This window comes from Antechinus flavipes, chromosome 4 (genome assembly GCF_016432865.1).
Source record: "Antechinus flavipes isolate AdamAnt ecotype Samford, QLD, Australia chromosome 4, AdamAnt_v2, whole genome shotgun sequence".
NCBI classification, from domain to species: domain Eukaryota; kingdom Metazoa; phylum Chordata; class Mammalia; order Dasyuromorphia; family Dasyuridae; genus Antechinus; species Antechinus flavipes.
The window spans coordinates 481,571,911-481,591,342 of record NC_067401.1 but is presented as its reverse complement, the minus strand read 5'-3'; the positions used below and the strand labels follow the sequence as shown (position 1 = coordinate 481,591,342).

The 19,432-nt window shown below is 41.0% G+C and overlaps 1 protein-coding gene across 1 annotated transcript in view; it reads left to right on the top strand.

The window, feature by feature from the left end:
• LOC127563473 (sp110 nuclear body protein-like) overlaps window positions 1-19,099 on the top strand; it is a 56,535-nt gene extending 37,436 nt beyond the window's left edge. Inside the window, exons 21-31 of the mRNA XM_051999985.1 lie at window positions 233-310; window positions 1,096-1,143; window positions 4,665-4,707; window positions 6,769-6,897; window positions 11,394-11,533; window positions 11,860-11,925; window positions 13,305-13,423; window positions 14,262-14,385; window positions 15,666-15,737; window positions 16,022-16,165; window positions 18,495-19,099. Of these exons, the coding sequence (XP_051855945.1) occupies window positions 233-310; window positions 1,096-1,143; window positions 4,665-4,707; window positions 6,769-6,897; window positions 11,394-11,533; window positions 11,860-11,925; window positions 13,305-13,423; window positions 14,262-14,385; window positions 15,666-15,737; window positions 16,022-16,165; window positions 18,495-18,578 (1,047 nt within the window). The 3' untranslated portion in view covers window positions 18,579-19,099. The remainder of the gene's footprint in view (window positions 1-232; window positions 311-1,095; window positions 1,144-4,664; window positions 4,708-6,768; window positions 6,898-11,393; window positions 11,534-11,859; window positions 11,926-13,304; window positions 13,424-14,261; window positions 14,386-15,665; window positions 15,738-16,021; window positions 16,166-18,494) is intronic.
• Window positions 19,100-19,432: the final 333 nt, after the last annotated feature.

Genomic DNA, 19,432 nt, shown 5'->3' with positions numbered 1-19,432 from the left:
AAGATTTGGAGGTCATAGTAACTGCCAAGATAAATAGTGAGTCAAAAATTTCAGTGCTTCAGGCCTGCCATTGGAATGAAGATCAGGACTATCACACAGAGGAAAAATAAGATTATTTTTCTTTGAGATCTTTGACTGGTATATACAAATATTTTGTTCTCCTAACCTGCTGATAACAGTAAATAGAGTCAGAATTGAACTAATAGGCACTAATTGAGTGTTGTGTCTGTAGATGCCCCCTGCAGGTGAACCTAGCAGACAGCTAGAAGCCAAGAAAAGGATACTTCCAAGTCAGCCTCCATCTGATCAGGTAAGTCCTTCCTCAATCAAAAAACAAATGTTTCATTGGTTTCACCCCAAGCTCTATTTTGCTCTCTTCTAGCCTTATTTGTTTGGTGCTGGGGTGGAGTCCACTGCCTTATTCAGAGCTTTCACTTTTTTTTCTAAACTATCAGAACTATTCTTCCTTCAATGTTCTATTTCCATACTTGCAGTTGACAAAATTTCCTTTGAATCTCAATGGATTCCAGAATTGTCTGAAGATTCAAACTTTTCTCCATTCGGGGTTCTGGCTCTTCCAGATTAGGAACAAACCTCTGGAATGATGGCTGGGCAAGCAGACCATCATCTAACCCTCTGATTTATGATTTAAGAACACAAGTAGTTCACGAGAGGAGGGGAGGGCAGTGACTCCTAGGGATTGTAGCTGGGGAAAGTGGTCTTCTCTTCCTTTTGAGTAATGGTGGGCTGAAGTAGTTAGGCCTTGAAGATAGTCAAGGAGTGTGAAGGAGGTTGGATAGTCAAAGAGAGAGACTAAAAGGTGCCTCGAATGTGGGCATGAGGAAGATGCAGGGACCTGAGTGGTTTCTAATTGTCCAGAGACTAGGATGGCCCCATCAGAAAGTCCACAGTCAGAAAGGGGGACCAGGTTGGAGAGGGTACGAGGTGAGATTTCCATTAGATGTACTGAGTTTGCAAATCAGGTGCCAGGGGGATGGATATTTACTTTTAAGAGACAACTGGAAATATGGGACTAGAAGGCAGGACAAGGAAGCTCCAAGGGAGCCCTGCTCATTAGGTGTTTCTCCTTTTCAGAATGAAGCTCCACCCCCACCTAAAAGAAGAGGCCGCCAGAGAAAGATGGTAATTTTAAAAGGACGTTCCCCCAGGAGATGCTCGGGTTACGTTGAGGCTCATGTCAGGAAAAGCTTCCTGACAGTTGTCCCCTGGCGGAAGGGATGGTCACTGGTAGAGGGAGGTGGGGTTTGCCATGGTTAGGTCTAGTGGATTCTTGGTTAGGTCTGGGTCGGACTGGTTGGCTGCTGAGATCCTACTCCTAGTTTTGTGATTCTTTGAAGTCTGATGAATCTTTTACTGTAGTTTCATTTTCAGGAAATGAGAAGATGAATTTTCCTATTTTAGTAGTTAGCTCAATTGGGACCAGGATCAAGGATGAATTTGTCCTTCTTCTATCCCCCTCACTTCCCAGGACCACATGGAGGCTAATTATTGCTCCCAAATACTTGGAATCAGGGCTGGTAACAGAAAAAGGCATTCCTAACCCTAATTCCACTTCTCCTCCCTTTAGTGACTCATCCCAGCCTCTGCCAGGGATCAAAGTGAAGTCCACTGGTCCAAGGCTTTTTGCCTCGAACTCCAAATTCAGGCATAGATCACTGGGGACAAGGCTCAGCAGTAACACCTGCCAAGCCTTCACATCCTGTTTGCCACTGTCTCAGGGGATCTCCATTTTCCAGGGAGGCAGGCCCTCCATTTGGCAAGTGATAATTCACCCAAGCTCACTCCCACTTGCCACTTATGAGTCCTCCCCAAGGAGATCAAGGGCTCATAATCATGTCCTAATAGTCCTCCCCCATTTCTTCATCAGGTAACACATAAAGCCCTCTGATGGCCCTGGGCATGGTTCCAGTGGCCCTATTAATGATCTGAGACGCTGAGCCCTCAGAGACTGCCTTACTCCGAGGCTTTCAGCCCTATGGGCCATTGCTAAAACAATGATGGCGTTATATTTGTGTAAGAATCAGTGAAATATGCACAAATGTCTATGATGTAAGGATAAATCTAGAGTCAGAAACTGGGCTAGTAGTGACACTGATATAGAGATCTCCCAGAAGGTTATTTTGAAGGAGGACATTAGGGATGAAGAAGCAGATCAAGAAAGATTTCATATAGGAAAGTGCATCTAAAGTGAGCTTTGAAGGGAACTTGGCAAACTGGCAGAGGTAAGGAAGGAGTCTGGAGGACAGATAGTCAATTCAAGGGGCCAAAGATGGAGACCTAGTGCTTTGTGTGAGGAGGAGAGACGGTCCATTTGGCTGGACCTTCGAGTAGGGGGAAAGGCAACAATGTATGTTGAATAAATTTTAACATATTTAACATGTATTGGACTACCTGCTATCTAGGGGAAGGAGTAAGGAAGGGAGGGGAGGAGGGGAAAAGTTGAAACAGAAGTTTTTGCAAAAGTCGATGTTGAAAAATTACCCATGCATATGTTTTGTCAATAAAAAGCTTTAATTTAAAAAAAACAATGTATGTTGTAAAAGCAGGATGAAGAGCAGCTAGGTGGTACAATGAGTAGAGCACCAGCCCTGAAATCAGGAAGATCTGAGTTCAAATCTAGCCTCAGACATGTAACACTTCCTAGCTGTCTGACCCTGGGCAAGTCATTTAACTCCAATTGCCTCAGCCAAAATAAATAAACAAACAAACAAAAAGTAGGTTGAAGTAAGGCTATAGAGGAAAATTTATATCTGATCCTGGAGATAATTGTTTTGTTTGGCATCAAGTTGAAGTAAAGTTGAAGTAAAAATAAGGATTCAGGAATTTCCAAGAAATTTGTATTCAGGAAGCTGATCTCAAGAAGTGCTTTATTATTTTGTGGCTCAGCAAGCAGGCAAACAAGAGCACATATACATCCACCATGTGGCAATAGAGGCAAATACATTCTCCTCCTCCCCCAGAAACTTAACCGGGTTGAGAGGGAGGGAGATGTCAGGGGGAAAAACATGCTCAAAGCTGGGGTTCAGGTGAAAAATTATGTCCCCCGAGAATGGGTATTGACTGAGAACAAGTAATGGGTACTATGTGGGGAAGGAGACCTTCCTAATCACCAATGGGATAAAGTTCTCAGTATCGATTATCAATAGTAGCGAAAGGTGAGGCTCAGAAAGGAGACTATTGGGTTACCCTTCTAGGTCAGCAGAAGGAGAATGACTCAAGACCCCTGGCGCAGGTTAAAGGTTTCATCCAGTCAAAATTTGTGAGCATGATTTGCCCAATTCAGAGTTAACAGATCAGCAGGGTAGAAAGGTACAAACTATCTGTCTGGCCATCTGCTTTATTTTTTTTTAAATAACTTTTTTATTTACAAGTTATATGCATGGGTAATTTTACAGCATTGACAATTGTCAAACCTTTTGTTCCAATTTTTCCCCTCCTTCCCCCACCTCCTCCCCTAGATGCGAGGACCACCAGTAGATGTTAAATATATTAAAGTATAAATTAAATACACAATAAGTATACATGACCAAACAGTTATTTTGCTGTATAAAAAGAATTGGACTCTGAAATATTGTAAAATTAGCCTGTGAAGGAAATCTAAAATGCAGGCAGGCAAAAATAGAGGGATTGGGAATTCAATGTAATGGTTCTTAGTCATCTCCCAGAGTTCTTTCCCTGGAGGTAGCTGGTTCAGTTCATTACTGCTCCATTAGAACTGATTTGGTTCTTCTCATTGCTGAGGATGGCCAGGTCCATCAGAATTGATCCTCATATAGTATTGTTGTTGAAGTATATAATGATCTCCTGGCCATCTGCTTTAACAGGCATTTGGCTCACTTATCCCGACTGACCATCAGAGTTCCACCATTGTAACTCTAACACCAAACTATGTAAAGTTTACAATGTTCACAGGAGTCCTTGGAGTTTCCTGCACAGCTTGGGAGAGGTGGGGCAGAAGGATAAGATCTTAGTTACCTGTTAGGAGAATAACTTTGGTCATTGAGTGGAGACTGAATTGAGTGAGGAAGGACTTGTGGCAGGCCGGCCCCCCAGCCACTATTGCAACAGTCCAGGAATGGGGTGACAAAGGCCTGTACCACGCTGGTGACCAGAGGAGAGAAGGGGGTCTGTATAGAAACAATGTCAAAATAGAAGCAAGGCTTGGCAATAGATTGGTTACATGGGGGAAGGGGGTCAAGGAAGACCCTATGCCATTTTCAGGGTGCCAGTCCCAAGGATGTCCCTCTCTTTGCCCAGCTCGCTGACCCTGAAGTGCACAAAAGCACATGAAGGCATAGACACATGGATAACTTGGGGGGGTCTTTCATGTGGAATAGAGAGAAAACCGTTGTGGGCTAGATTCTGTGAGACCATTGGGTGGAAGGAGGCTAGACTTCTCAAAGAAGGGATGGCACACCCAGTTCAGGGCTCCTCCCCATCCTGGGGAAATACAGAACCAATGGGCGGCACTAAGCCAGATAGTCCAGGGCAGCCCTGGGCTATGGCCTCCATGTTCTTTCCAGAACTGAGGAGGAGAGGACAGAAGGTCCTGGTATCCTTGAACCCATTCCCTAAAGAACAGTCATTCTGCAATGTGCATGAGCACAGCCTGCCTGACATCTCTGTTTCACTGTTTGCCACAGCAGGTACCAAAAAGGACTCCTTTGATCCCGTTCTACTTATCAGGTCAGTACCAGTTTTTAATTCTGTGTAAGGATTTATCATTTGCAAAAGGAACAGATTGTGACTTGGGATCATGACTATTACATGTGAATATTCCCTACTGATGGTGCTATATGTGATATGGAATAATGATAATAACATTAATAACTAGTTTTAAGATTTGTAAAACACTTTCTACATGTTAACCGATCGGATCTTCACAACAACCCTGGGAGAGCGGTCCTATTATTATTTCCATTTTGCAGATGAGGAAATTGAAGCAGTGATTTACCCCGACACACAGGATTTGAATTCAGGTCTTCCCTACTCTCAGTCCAACATGCTCTCCCCTAGTTCACCTAGTTGCCTGTGTAACATAGATACATTCACCTGTGTGTATGTGTGAGCCACAGTAGTTAAACTGTGGGAGCAGGGAGACAGCAGCTTTTGTCAATAGCACTGGTGAGCTTATCAGTCTTGTCTCACTCTGAAGCTTCCCGTGTGATGGTTTCGACAAGAGAAAGAGCAAGGACGTTCCGTGAGAACATTTTTGGTGGCACAGAAATGAAGCTCTAGGAAGTTCTGTTTACTGAAGTGCCTTTAAAAATGTATTTAAAATGAAAACTTGCAAAAAATTATTAAAATGAAATTAAACTTTAAAAAATTCATTTAAAATATATTAATCCCTTTCATTAAAAATAATTTATTAGAAAGAAATCTTTTGATTTATTAAAAATATTAAATTTTTAAAATTTCTTAAACTTCAAAAATTTACTTTGAAATACCTTAATCCTTTGATTTATTAAAATTTTCTAAAATTTATTAAAAATGAATGAAACTTGAAAATTTATTAAAATTAACTTTGGAAAATTAACTTAAACTTTAGTTTTCAATTTATATTTTTATCTTGTTACTCTGCACTTGACAATCATCAACAAACATGACAATTTTTTATATTTGACATGCACAGAAGGGAAAAGAGGATTGTATAGGAAACTATGAATCAGTACTACATAAAGCTTGTGCTTTTTAAAAGAACATCATAAATTGGCCGGATCAGATTCAGATCGTCCTGCTTGAGTTTATCGTTTGAAATTCTTTTGCTCTTTTCTATGTGCAACTAGCTGGGTAACTTTCCTTCTGTGAGGCTGTAGATTTCCTTCACTGTGTCCCCACTATCCCCCTTGCTTGGTGTCCATTCTCCCATTCTCCCCAAAAACTATTTGGAGATTCCGATAGTCACGTCCTGCATCAAGTGTTTCCCAACTGGATCTGAGGAGTGGGGAACAGTACCATGGACTCAGAAGTGCATACCCAGGAGCACCTATAAAAACCATCATTGTTCCCATTCAGTGCAAGGTCGGAGATAAGGGGACGCCCATCCCAAATTCTTCTCTGTATGTCCCCTCAAGCACTCAAGATGCATGCACCCCCCAAGCCCCAGAGTTGGTCCTACCCAAGTGTGTTCTGGTTTTCAAAGTGGATACTTCAGAAAAGCTGATAGGGAGCAGTGTGGGGAGTGGTAAGAACAAGTCCGTGCAGTCCAACAAGCATTTAGTAAATGCCTATTATGTGCCAGGTTCTGCAGATAAAGGCCAGAAATACAAAAACAGAAGATAAATAGACCTTGTGCTCATAGAGCGCACATTCTTTTGGGGGAAATAACATGATTGAGGGGAAAGTAGATATAAAATAAATGGAAAGTAATCTGGGGAAGGAGGAAGAGAAGGAAGAGCACAGGCACCAGAGGGATTCTCAAGTACCAAGTTGTTTTTTGGGGATTTTTGTTTGTTTGGGGAGCCATACCACAAAACTTGTGTGCCCAGGGACACACAGCTAGTGAGTGCCAAGGCTTAAAGAGAGCCACGCATTCCAACTCTTGTCATGGGGAAGGGGGGGTTTTGTATTGTTAAGGTCCACTAGTCAGACCTGCCCTCATTGTGCTCGCCACATGTGGCTTCAGTTTCCATCCTTAGGAGAATGACCATCCCTCTTGATCCAAGTCCAGTCAGGGCTAAGGATCTGTAGGGATTCTTTGGCTCCTCTGAGCACTGAACAAACATGCTCATTTTTGTTTTCTTGTAGCAGTGAGAAGTCAAGTAACTACCCTGGACAGCCGACCAAAGTACCGGGCCCAACTCCAAGCCAGGGAATGGATTCATGTGACATGCAGAGTAGGCAAGGGGCGTCTGTACAAGAACCGATTTGCCTCAGGTGAGTTGTCCAAGAGGTTCCTGGTGTGGGGTTTGGGGCCTTCCTGGTTCTACAAATCCCAGGCCTTGGTTCCATCATCCTCCAAGGGATTTTACTTGCCAGGTGGAACAAGGGAGAAAACCGAAAGAGAAATGAGTGACCCATCTAAAGTTCTCCCCTTGACTGTCATATAGTATCAGTGCCTTTGAGTGATAGAACCATGAGGTCAGGAAGTTTGGCTCAAGCGTGAGAAAACCCTGGGAACGGATTTGATGGTCAAAACTGAAAAGAAATTATGATATCTTCAAAGACCATGATTGTAACATGAACCTGAAATTATCATTGGTATAGACAGCAGAACAAAGTAGGGCATTTCTGCTTCCAAACACACATCTGTAAACCATCACCAGCCTGGAGTGAAGTTGCAAAGCTTAGTAGCTAGGATCCTCAGTAGGAATAGAGACCAGGAGTCATTAGAATGGTCAACTGTGAGAAATGCTGGCGTGAAGTGTACGTACCTTCATAAAGAGGTAAAAAGGATGGTCTTTCACATATAACTGGGTTTTAGAGGTTTTCCAACCTCACTTGTGGGTCACCCTTGAAACCGCTATTGACTCATACTTAATCTTATTATTCTGAGCTTGAGGGTAATCTGACAGCATATTTATAGCTCTTATTAATAAATACAATTTCAATAGCTCAATTAAGCAACTAAGTTCAGAGCTCCTGTAACAGTTCACCAAATGTTATTTATTCAATAAACTGGAGAAGTATCCTTTCCCAATGGTAGTTACTCATGTCCAGTGGTTTGCAGTTAATTGTTTAACAATCAGTTCTCTGGAGGAAAATAAATATACATACACATAGCATACTTAAAAATTTAACCTATATCATTAATATTTTCCTCTATAACTTCCTAGATAATAAGAAAAACACAAACTCAAGCCTTGATTTTTATCATTTGATGATTTCTGATTATACATCTCCTGTTGAAAATTTAACAATCAGCTCTCTCAACCTGTTATAAACTGTGTGCAGCATACACATACACCTTCTTATTTATCTCTCTATACTTAATTGTTTAATCTTCTAGCATAGGCTTGAGTTAGGGAGAAGTGATGTGGGCAGTCTTGGCTTTTAGTTTAGTATGGAGTTTTGGAGATGAAAAGGCATGAATTCTGATAGCTGTGGAAAGGTTGGGAGCCCTGAGAAATGGGCAGAGGGAGAGAAGAGACTTTTTGACTGAATTCTATAGTAGGTAGACGGGGCATCAGCAACTTGAGGGGATCCAGTGATCAGCAACACTGCCATCCCCAAAGCTTGAAATTGTCAATTCTATGCCCACCTCCCAATCAGGAAACTATCTCGTTAGTTGCCTACCTCATGGAAACTGGCTAACAGGGCTACCTTAGGACTAAATAAATATTAAAATTTCTGAATGTGTAATTCATTGACAATGAAATAATAACAATATGGCACTTTAATAATTTTGTATTTTAAAAGTTGCAAAGCTCTGTATAACTATTATCTGACTCATAAGAATCTTTTTCATCCTCTTCCCAAGATAGTTATATATAGTAAATATTTCAGAAAGAAAGACGATCCTGTCATCTTCAGTCTCTGTTCTTTCTCCAGACATAACAAGAAAACAGTATCTTCAGCATTTCCCAAACCCTGATAACATTTTCTTTAGAATGTTTCTTTGTAACATAAGACAGATCTGCCAAGGAAGAAATTTCTCCTCACCTTCTTCTCTGTCTTCTTTATACTGTATCTTACAGGTCAAAATTAAACCCATATGATTCTTTCCCTGACTTTATAGGGGAAATATCTCATAGAAGAACATCTGGAAGGCTCTTAGGTGTTGTTTCTTAAAGAGATGACAACAAAGCAGAGATTCTTTTTTTGGAAGAAAATACAACTTTATTTTCACTATCCTTGAACTAAAATTTACAATTTCCTTCAAATGTTTTAAAACATTATATCTGAGAAGGGGATCCAAGCTTCATTAGATGGCCTGCCAAATGAGTTCCTGACCCACAAAAGCTTATGAACCCCTTCTCTACAAACTCTGGTTGGGCATCTTAGAAATTTTTCTTTTTTTTCTGGGGGACTTGAGTTCATGTATTTTTTTGGTAATACATGTAAACATACTCATACCCTTCTCTTGTGGTACAACAAAAATCAGATCAAAAGGGTAAGAAAATGAGGAAAAAAACAAAAATGCAATATGTATAAACTAAATCATTCTGCCTACCATCTTCTGGAGAGGGACGGGGAGGGAGAGGAGGGAAAAAATTTGGAAATTCAAACTTGTAAAATTAATAGTAAAAATTTTCTTGACATATAACTGGGGGAAAATAAATACTATTAAAATATAAATTAAAAGGAAGCAAAAAAAAAAAAAAACCAGAAAAGAATATAAAATTCAGAAGCTTACATAGACAAGGACAGCTTTTCAAACTGTTAAATTTGTTTTGTATTTTTTAAAAATACAAACCATATAAGATAGAGATTCATGGTTTTATGTATAATCATTTTTCTGTTCTTTTTTGTATATGCAAATGCTTGTGTCTATAGATAATTGTCAAATTCTGGATGATAAAATTTTAAAGGAGGAAAAAAAAGAAAAATGCAAATGAACAACATCAAAAAGAGTGAGAATGTTATATTGTGATCCACACTCAGTTCCCACAGTCCTCTCTCTGGGTGTAGATGGCTCTCTTCATCACAAGATCACTGGAACTGGGTTGGGGTCACATTCATCAAAATTGCTCATTGTATAATATTTATGTTGCCGTATACAATGAGTAAAGCAGAGTTTCTTAATATGAGGTCTGTGTGTGTATACATATACAAAAACATACATGTATGTGTATGTGTGTGCATTTCAATTTAAGTGGTTTCCTTTGCATTTTATTTTATGAATTTAAAAGTATAATTTTGAGAATAATATGGAAATAATAAGTCTGGGGAAACCTAAGGAATGCTTCTCATTATTCAATCTCTTGTTCAATGACCTTTGGGAAAGGTTTTGGAACACTTTGCTGAAAAGAAACTATATATATGAAAGAAGGAACAACCTCCCCAGTTTTCCACATGCTGTTTCCCCGATCTTGCATTCCCAGCTGCCTGTTAGACATTCCCAAATGGAGAGTGGACCTTACCTTGGATCCCACTACTCAAGTGGTTCTGAGATCATACAATTGAGCCATCATCTAACCCACATCTTCGTTGTGTTCATAGGGAACCTTGTGAGAGGTGGTTGTGTATGTCAGCAAAATCTTGGCAAATTCAGGAGCATTCCCTTTGTGTGATGATTCTGAGCCTGACAAGTAGGCCTTGCGTCCTTATGATCAAAAGATCTTGTTCTTTAATCACTCACTTGTTTCAGGTTTTGACTTGGACAGGACATGACCAAAGAGCCCACTCAAACAAGCCTCTCACCACACTCAAGGAGGTCTCTAGGGCTGTGCCTCAAGTCTCCATTACTGGCATTGTCTTGGTCAATGTTTTATTAACTACTTAGATGAAAGAGAGAATGCATGGGTCGGAGGGATGGATAATTGGATGGCTGGCAGAACTAAGCCTTGAAAGGATCCCTACAAGCTGAAAAGTTGCATCCAGAACATAGGGAACAATGGAAAAGCTTCCGTTTAGATCCATGGGATCAATGATGCACATATAGTTAGAGCAGGATTGACTGAACAACTTCCCTGTGGGAATTTGGGAGGTCACAAAAATTTTTATCAGCATGAGCCAACATTGTGGGGGACATGAAGGGAGGGAGTGGAGAAGATAGAAGGAGCAGGGGGTCAGTGCTGATAGAGCCAAACAGCTGAAAGCCATGACTTCTCCTCATGATGAGGAATAATGATGTCCCCATATTCTTCATTGCTGTCAAGTTGAAGAAGAGCTGGAGGAACCCAGGGTTCTTATCCTGAAGAAGCTTATGGGGAAGGTATGCTCACTCCCTTCCAAAACGTGAGGGCCAACCCTATAAATGAAAGAGTTCAACACCGTCAGTATTGCCCAAAAGGGGAGAACTCAGGCCAATGGGTAAAAGTTTTAGGAACTTCAACCCAGTGTAGGAATGTAAACTCTTTAAAGGCGGGTTTGGTTTTTGTTATGGTTTTTTGCCTTTGTTTCCCAGAACCTACTTTGTTATTGCTTAATCAATCTCTATCTAAATAAATTGAATTGGATATAAAGAACTTCCTAAAAATGGAAAGGAAAAAAAAAAAACCTACAGCATCAGGTGATGAGCTCCCCATCAGGGAAATGTGTGCTAGTCGTAGCTGGATATCTATCTTTTATAGCTGTTATAGAAAGGACTGTTGGGTAATCTCTAAGTAATTTTGATTATTCTGCACTATCTTATTCCTGATGGTCTTTCCCTTTCTGGAAGGGATCACGGACAGTTCAGACAGGCCATGAACACTAAAGATCGAGCCTGAGGCAAGAGGGCTGCCATATTTTCCTTTTCTTCCTAGTCTCTCCCTCTGTTTGTTTTACAGCCTATCGGGGAAAATGCATCCAGACAGAGACAGGGTGGTACACCCCAACAGAGTTCTTGGCCAAGGACCCTGAGTTCGAGATTGCTTCCTGGACCCACAGCATCTACAGTGGTAGACTATCTCTCCAGTGCCTCATTGAGGTAGGCTCCTAGGCTCAGTTCCTCCCTGGAATTCTTAGCAACCCAATACCTTGCATGCTTGTGAGAAGGACAGTTCAGATGAAGTTACAGGAAAGTCAGGGATGATTCAGAAGCATCCCCAGCCCTGCTTCTCCTTGTGGAAACCTCTTAGCCTTCTGATGTGGTTCTGACTTTCCTCCACAGTGGGGTTGACAGTTTAAGTAGCTCTGTCTGAGGGAGATTAGTGTGTCAGCTGTTCCCCCCTCTCTGGAAGAATTTGCCCAAAGGAAGGCTTAGTGCCCCCATTGGGCAACTCCTTTAATGCCATTCCATCTTCCCTCTAACAGAACAAAATTTTGAATCTTCATGAAAGCGGCTGCAGCTGTGCCATCTGCAAGGAAGAGGACATCTTTGTGAGTTCCACATTCCTCCCTTGTCTTATCCTGTCTGTGTCCCTCTCTTAGCAGAGTAAAAGCTAGGCTGGGATTTCCTCACCTTCTCAGATACCTATGAGGAAGAAGGGGCTGGGAAAGGATCATCCACTTGCCCCAGTTACCCAGTGAGTCAGTGGAAGAGCTATGATATGAATCCAAACCTACAGACCCACACTAGAGAGTCCTTCCATCATATCTCATGGCTCACCTCATATCATATCACTTAGACATGTTTTTGAAAAATTTCATGAAGAGATAAAAAATCAGCACTCATATTTTGTTGTTTTTTAGTCATGTCTCCCTCTTTGTGATCCCACTTGGGATTTGCCATTTCCTTAGATGTGGAAACTGAGACAAACAGGGTTAAGAGACTTGCCCAGAGTCACACAGCTAGTAAGTTTCTGAAGCCAGATTTGAACTCAGGTCTTCCTAAGTCCATGTCTGGTGTTCTTTCCACTGTGCCATTCACCTGATCAAGCATGTATATGAAATCCCTTAAAGTTTACTAAGTACTTTACAATTATCTCCTCACAATAATTCCTAGGAAGTCAGTGCTATGATTATCCTTATTTTCCAGATGAGGAAACTGAGGCAGATAGAAAATGAGAAATGAGGGCTCTGTCCCAGAATCATACAATGACTGAAGTAGGATTCAAACTCAGGTCTTCCTATTTCCAAATTTAGCCTTCTATGCACTGCCCCATTTGGCTGCATTTTAAGGTTGTTTAATAAGATCTGTGTTGGTAGTGCCCTCCATCATGAGCCAATCCCTGAAGAACTCAAGAGGCACCAGGTTCTGTTGCTATCTACTGCCATGTATGTAACGTGAAAGCCCTGTGTAAATTGTAAATGTGAGTTGTTTTATACACACACACACACACACACACACACACACACACACACACATCCTTCTGAAAAATCACACAAGTTAATTTGATACTTATTATGGATCTGTGTGGACTCATAGATGTCACTGGGCCTTGGTGAGAAAGGAATTCTTAATTCAAAAAGGAGCAAAAAGGAGGGGAAGAAGTTATGATATGTTAAGAAGGTAGAATCAAACAGGGGGAGAGCATAATGAAGATCAGTGGAAGCAGCTGCATAAGTGATGTTGTCAGTGAAATATACTATAGACCACTGAGACAGAAAGTAGATATAGATGAGGAGCTAGAGAACCATCCAAGCCTACAACAGAATCACCTGCTCCTTTTCTATCTCATCCATCTGTATGGTTTCCCCTATATTTCTTGGATCAGAGATTACCTCTTTACAGGAGATGTCAAGTATCTTCATGAGTATAAAATCAAACAGATCCCTCAGATCCACAAGTAATATTTTCTTCCCTCTTTCCTTTACAGCCAGAAAATAGCGATGTATGCTTCATGTGTACAGATGGAGGTAAACTGTTCTGCTGTGACGCCTGCCCCAGATCCTTCCATGGGGACTGTCACATCCCCGCTGTTTCACAGGAGAATTGGTGAGATCTGATTCCAATATGTAAAGTCTGGCAAGGCAAGTGTAAGATCCCCATGGATATCAAGCTTCCAGGGTCCCGGGCTATTTGCTAGAGGGACAACTCCTCTTTAAGGGAAATATTCCTGAAACTGATGGCTCTAGGGATACCCAGTTTCCCAGAGATGTAACTGTGTTAGCTATCAGGAATAGTATAGGGACTTGTATACTAGAGAGGGGGTGACCAATGCACACAGCTCTGAGTTTGACCCGTAGTAATTCAGGAAAAGTTAGGAGTACTAGTCATTTGAATGGGATGGTGGAGCCTAATGTGCCAGGGCTGGCCAACATCAGGACCTTGGTTCCATCAGGGGTTCAATGCTAGACCCCTGATGGAGCCAAGGATCTTTAGAGAGAAGGAAGGAGAGAAGGAGATGCCCATTGTATTCTTAATAAGAATTGGCGTTATTTATAATAATCAATAATTATGATATTATATATAATTATATAATATGATTATAATAATTAATTATAATAATGTGCGTGATGGTATCAGCCAAAGATACAGGATATATATTTGTGGACCCAAAGATATAGACGAGGATCTACAAAGGTCCTCAGTCATAGTCAAATAAGAAATGTTGAGTTAGAGAGTCAGGAGACATGACTAATTTACCCAGAGCACTAAAAACCTGCTACCTCCTAGCTTGTTGTCACTCCTGTTAGATTGAGAGTGAGCTCCTAAATGGCCTGAATTGTGTTTTGCTTCTTTTGGTATCCCCAGCACTTAGTACCGTGCCTGGTACATAGCAGGTATTTAATAAATGTTTACTGACTGACTGACTGTTTCTTTGACCTCTCAGTGCACAGTGGTTCTGCACTTTCTGCATATTAAGGATGAATAAGGAAAAGAGGAGCTCAGACAATAAATCCTGCCAATTGGAATCGGAGGTTCTAAAACAGCAGATGTGCTTTGAGCAGCGGATGGTAAGTCAGGATGCTATCCCTTGTGAAGGTCAGGTCCTTTCTGATGGCATAGTGACATCAGTCTTTCTGCTGCCATTAACACACAGAAACACACACATATGCATACAGTCTGGTCACTAGGAAAGTGACTGGAATGTTCCCATTTCACTTAGACCCCTGTCTTTCAGGGCAAAAGAGACTTTTGGCCCACTTTCTGCATCTTCAAAATACCGAGAAGTCTTGTATTGTAAACAGAAAATGTCCTTGCACCAAATGTTTTTTAGGATACAAATCAATAAAAGAGATCATTTTGGTCATTGTTCCAAGACAAGGCAGAGAGAAGCATCATGAAGCAAGAGGAAGTCAGGGTTAATGATATTTCCTTTTTAATTTTTTTTAAAGTTTTTATTTTCAAAACATATGCACAGATAATTTTTCAGAATTGATCCTTGCATAGACTTGTGTTCCAAATTTTCCCCTCTTCCCCTCACCCCCCACCCCTTCTTCTAGATGGCAAGCAATCCAATATATGTTATACATATTAAAATATATGTTAAATCCAATATACAATTATCTTACTGCATAAGAAAAATCTGATCGAAAAGAAAAGAAAATGAGTAAGAAAACAAAATGCAAGCGAACAATAACAAAAAGAGGGAGAATGTTATATTATGATCCATACTCAGTTCCCATAGTTCTTTCTCTGGGGGTAGATGGCTCCCTTCATCACGAGATCATTGGAACTGGTTTCGATCATCTCATTGTTGAAAAGAGCCACATCCATCAGAATTGATCATCATAGAGTTTTGCTGTTGCCGTGTACAATGATGGCCTGGTTCTGCTCTTTCACTTAGCATCAGATCTAAAGCTATTTCCACAAGCTTGAAGAGTGTTCAGAAAATACACGGTTATGTTGGGGCCACAGCCATTAAGTCACTGGTCTTAGGGGTAGTTGAGATTCCAAGTTAGGAAAAGAATACTTCCTAATCTATTCATCTATTGTTGGCCTCAGGGTCCAGAATAGGTGGGCTCTCTCTTTTAGTGGGTCTGGCATGATAATTAGGGCAAATTGCAGAGTTAAATGGGATGTCCATTCATATGGAATTAGACAAGACCTCATCTTCAATGAAGTCACTCATGTCAAATAAGGGAACATCCAGGAGCTCCCTTCCTCTGCTACCTCACCAGCATGGTCAGCTTGCCACTGAATGCATCAGGTCTTCAGTCTTTGGAGACACTAGGTGAGACTCCCCAGTTGGCCTGGCTTTATTAGTCTCATACACAAGCTTTATCTTCTGCAGAAATGTGAGTATCTCCTGATGAAAATGTATTGCTGCAGAGAAAGCATGCTCTTTGCTACAGATCCACGCAATGTAAGTAACAGTGATTCAAATAATATTCTTACCTCTGAGGGCCAATTTATTAAACATTTGCTAAACTCCCACTGCCTGCCAAGCCCCATGCTGGGCACTGATCACCCAGGCACAGAACAGAAAAGATACCTCGCAGCCAAATAATGTTGCCAAATATATAGCCCAAAGCGCTGATATCTTGGATTCACCTACTTTTCGTGGGGGGCTGGCCATCCTGATTGTTTCACCAGATGGAAGCAGCTGCTGTGTGAGAGCTGATGTCCTTTCCATGTTTTTGTTAACAGTTTAAGGCGTATTCCAAGTGTGTCAGAGAACCCATGTGGCTGGACCTGATAAAGAAGCGGCTTAGTGAAGAGACCTATAATACAGTACAGGGGTTTGTCCTAGATATGCGCCTGATTTTTAACAACTGCAAGAAATTTAACAAGGTAAGTAGCACTGCCTGCTTCCTGATGCCCTGGCCTCCTAACCCTGGCTTTAGACTCTGACTTCTCTTTACTACTCTCCCTTCAGTTCTTCTCATCTTCTCTTTCTCTGCTATCTGCTCGGACCACTCAGTGCCTGATCGCCCTACCTACCATATTCTGTGCCTTGTCCTTGTTGCCTGGCTGCCCGCCTCCTGGTCCACTGCTCACCTCTCCTGGGTAGGAAGCATCCACTGTGATTCCAATAAACTTCAGCCATCCTTTACTAAAACACCCATGGATACAAGGGGCTGGTCTCTCATCTTATTCCCATTTGGGGCACCTAGTGGGGACTGCCTGCTCTGGATGACACCTTTCACTCCCAAAGCCAAGCTTCTTCAAGTTCCTTGATTTCTGGATACTTCTTCCTAGACATTTCCTTCCCAGGCTAATCTTCTTCCCCTCCTCCATTTCCAGTCCAGTGTTGTGGTATAGCTGGTCCCCTGACCTGGACTACTGAGGGAGATGGAAAATTACTCTCTGGAACCGAACCATGCACAGGAAGCTATAGGCCTGGGTAGGCCATGGTCGTTGGAGGATCTTGGCCAGTGGACCACAAAGATGTCATGGCCAGGAGCCTCAAAACTCTCCAAGAGGAAAGCACAAGTACTCTCTGTGAGCCTGGAGGTCCACAGAATTTTATTTATGCTAATTATTGTCATTGGGCTCATCCCTGAAGAGGGAGAAAAAAATCGAAATTCTGGATTTCTTCCACAGTTGATACAAGTGCTAGGAAATCCATCCAGACCATAGTATTCATTCATGTTTATGATAGGATAGAAAGAAATGATGGGTAAAAAATCCACAAAAACAAAAAAAACAAAGAAAGATCACCTATTTGGGGTTTGCTGCTTATACCTACCGATTCTCTGGCCAGCTACCCCTAGAACTCAGCACACTACTTGCTCTCTCTTTGTTCTCCCTTGACCCCCATAACTAAGGAAGTTCACCATTCTAGACAGGCCCAAGGGACTGCCATCACCAATTGCAGCTGTACATAAAGCCTGGATAAGAGGGCCAGATAATTCCATTGAAATAATTTTTCAATTACTATTTTTAAATTTTAATTATTTTTCTATTAAAGAAGCACTTTCTTTACCTTTCTACCTCCCTTCCATTGAGAAGGAAAGAGAAGGAAGGAAGAAAGGAAGAAAGGAAGGAAGGAAGGAAGAAGGAAGGAAGGAAGGAAGGAAGGAAGGAAGGAAGGAAGGAAGGAAGGAAGGAAGGAAGGAAGGAAAGAAAAAAGGAAGGAAGGAAAGAAAAAATGAAGGAAGGAAGGAAGCAAGCAAGCAAGCTGTTATAACAAATAAATAAATTCCCACATTGGCTATGTCCAAACATGTATGTCTCATTTTGCCTTTTGAGCCCATCATCTCTTTGTTAGGAGGTGACACTCTCCATTAGCCCTCTGGAATTGTGGTTTTTTATTGCATGAATTAGGGTTCTCAAGTTTTTCAAACTTGTCTTTCTTTTTATGGTATAAATTGCTCCCTTCATTCTGCATCAGTTCATACAAGTCTTTCCAGGTTTCTCTGAAACCGTCCCATTTGTTGTTTCTACAGCATAATAATATTTTGTCACATTCATATGCTATAACTTATTCAGCTCTTCCCTAACTGATAGATATCCCCTCTGTTTCCAGTTCTTTACCACCACAAAAAAGAGTTGCTATCAATATTTTTTAATATGTGGTTCCTTTTTTTCTCTTTTTAATCTCTTTTGGATATAAGCCTACTAGTACTATCACCGAGTGAAAAACCATACACAGCTTGTGACTTTTGGGGTAAAGTTCCAAATTGCTTGCCAGAAAAATTGTATCAATTTACAGTTCCACTAACAGTATATCATGGTTCCTATTGTCCATTGTCTAAGCCAGAGCTTCTTAAACTTTTTCCACTCACTACTCCATTTTTACATGACCCCAGGTGTATAGGTATATAAAATAGGTATCGAAATCAAACATTTACTGATAATAAATCATAATTTCACCACCCCCATATTCATTTGTGGAACTCATATAGGATCACAACCCACAGTTTAAGAAGCTTTGGTCTAAATGGTAAGGTGGCACAGTTGAGAGAACATGGTATGGGAGTCTGAAAAACCTGAATTTAAATTCTATCTCAGCTATCTACTGTGTGACCCTGGGCAAGTCACTTACCCTCTGCTTTCCTCCATTTCCCTCATCTCTACATTAGAAATGATAATTTTTATCTCCCAGGATTGTTGTAATGACCAAATCATATAATATTTGCAAAGTTCTGTGTAAACATTAGTTCTTGTTTTCTTTCAGGACAACCAGTTTGGTCATCTGGGAGCAAAGATGAAGGAAAAGTTTGAGAAGGATTTCAAAGAAGTCTTTAATATTGAGGAATAAAATGGAACAACAAATCTTCCTATGACTCTTCATTAGTTATGAGCCAATCTAATGCCATGTGTTCCTTCCTCCTTGGCTGGAATTACAAGATCTGACCTCTCCACTGGCCTTCCTCATTCTGACCCATCAGTCATCAGCTCTACTGAAACCCTAGAAGTCTTCTCTTTCTATTTCAATTTGGACTTTTCTGCTTGGTTTAATAAGCAATTGTCCCTTCTACCTTCACTTACTGATTACCTAATTCAGGCTCAGAAATAGTGCTCAACAAATTTCCAACAGAAGATAATCTGGAAGACCACAAGAAAAGGTCTGTCCTGATCTGGTGGGAGGAGGCCAGCACAGGCCAGGAGGCAGAACACTGCTTCCCTTCTAATCTTGTCTGCATTAGTTTTGTTTGTACAAAAGTTAACTTGATATTGCAATATTCTCTTTGGTTTGGTTTTCTTGGGATCTCTTCATTTTAGTTCAGTAATCACGACAAGTACAGACAAGTGTTAAAGTCCAAATCCTTTATTATCTCATTCAAAGTCTTGTCTCCTTCACTTGGGGTTTGGCTACTTTTCTTAGAGGCCTATCTCTCTTCTTGGTTCCAAGAGTTGAGCTCCTGCTGCCAGTCCTTTATATTCTCTACTTCTGCCAGTTTCTTCTCTGTGACTCTGTCCCTGCTTATATACTCCACACTGAGTATAAACCAATCATTATCTCACTAAGAAAGCATTATTTGTTGTAGGATTAAATCAATGCCTCCTCATTGTCTCCTCAATTCCACTTAGCACTTTGTTTCAAGTTCTGGCCCCTAATATCTCCCGCTTTCTTTTATTTTTAGAACATAGGTGGTCATGACCTCCCTAACT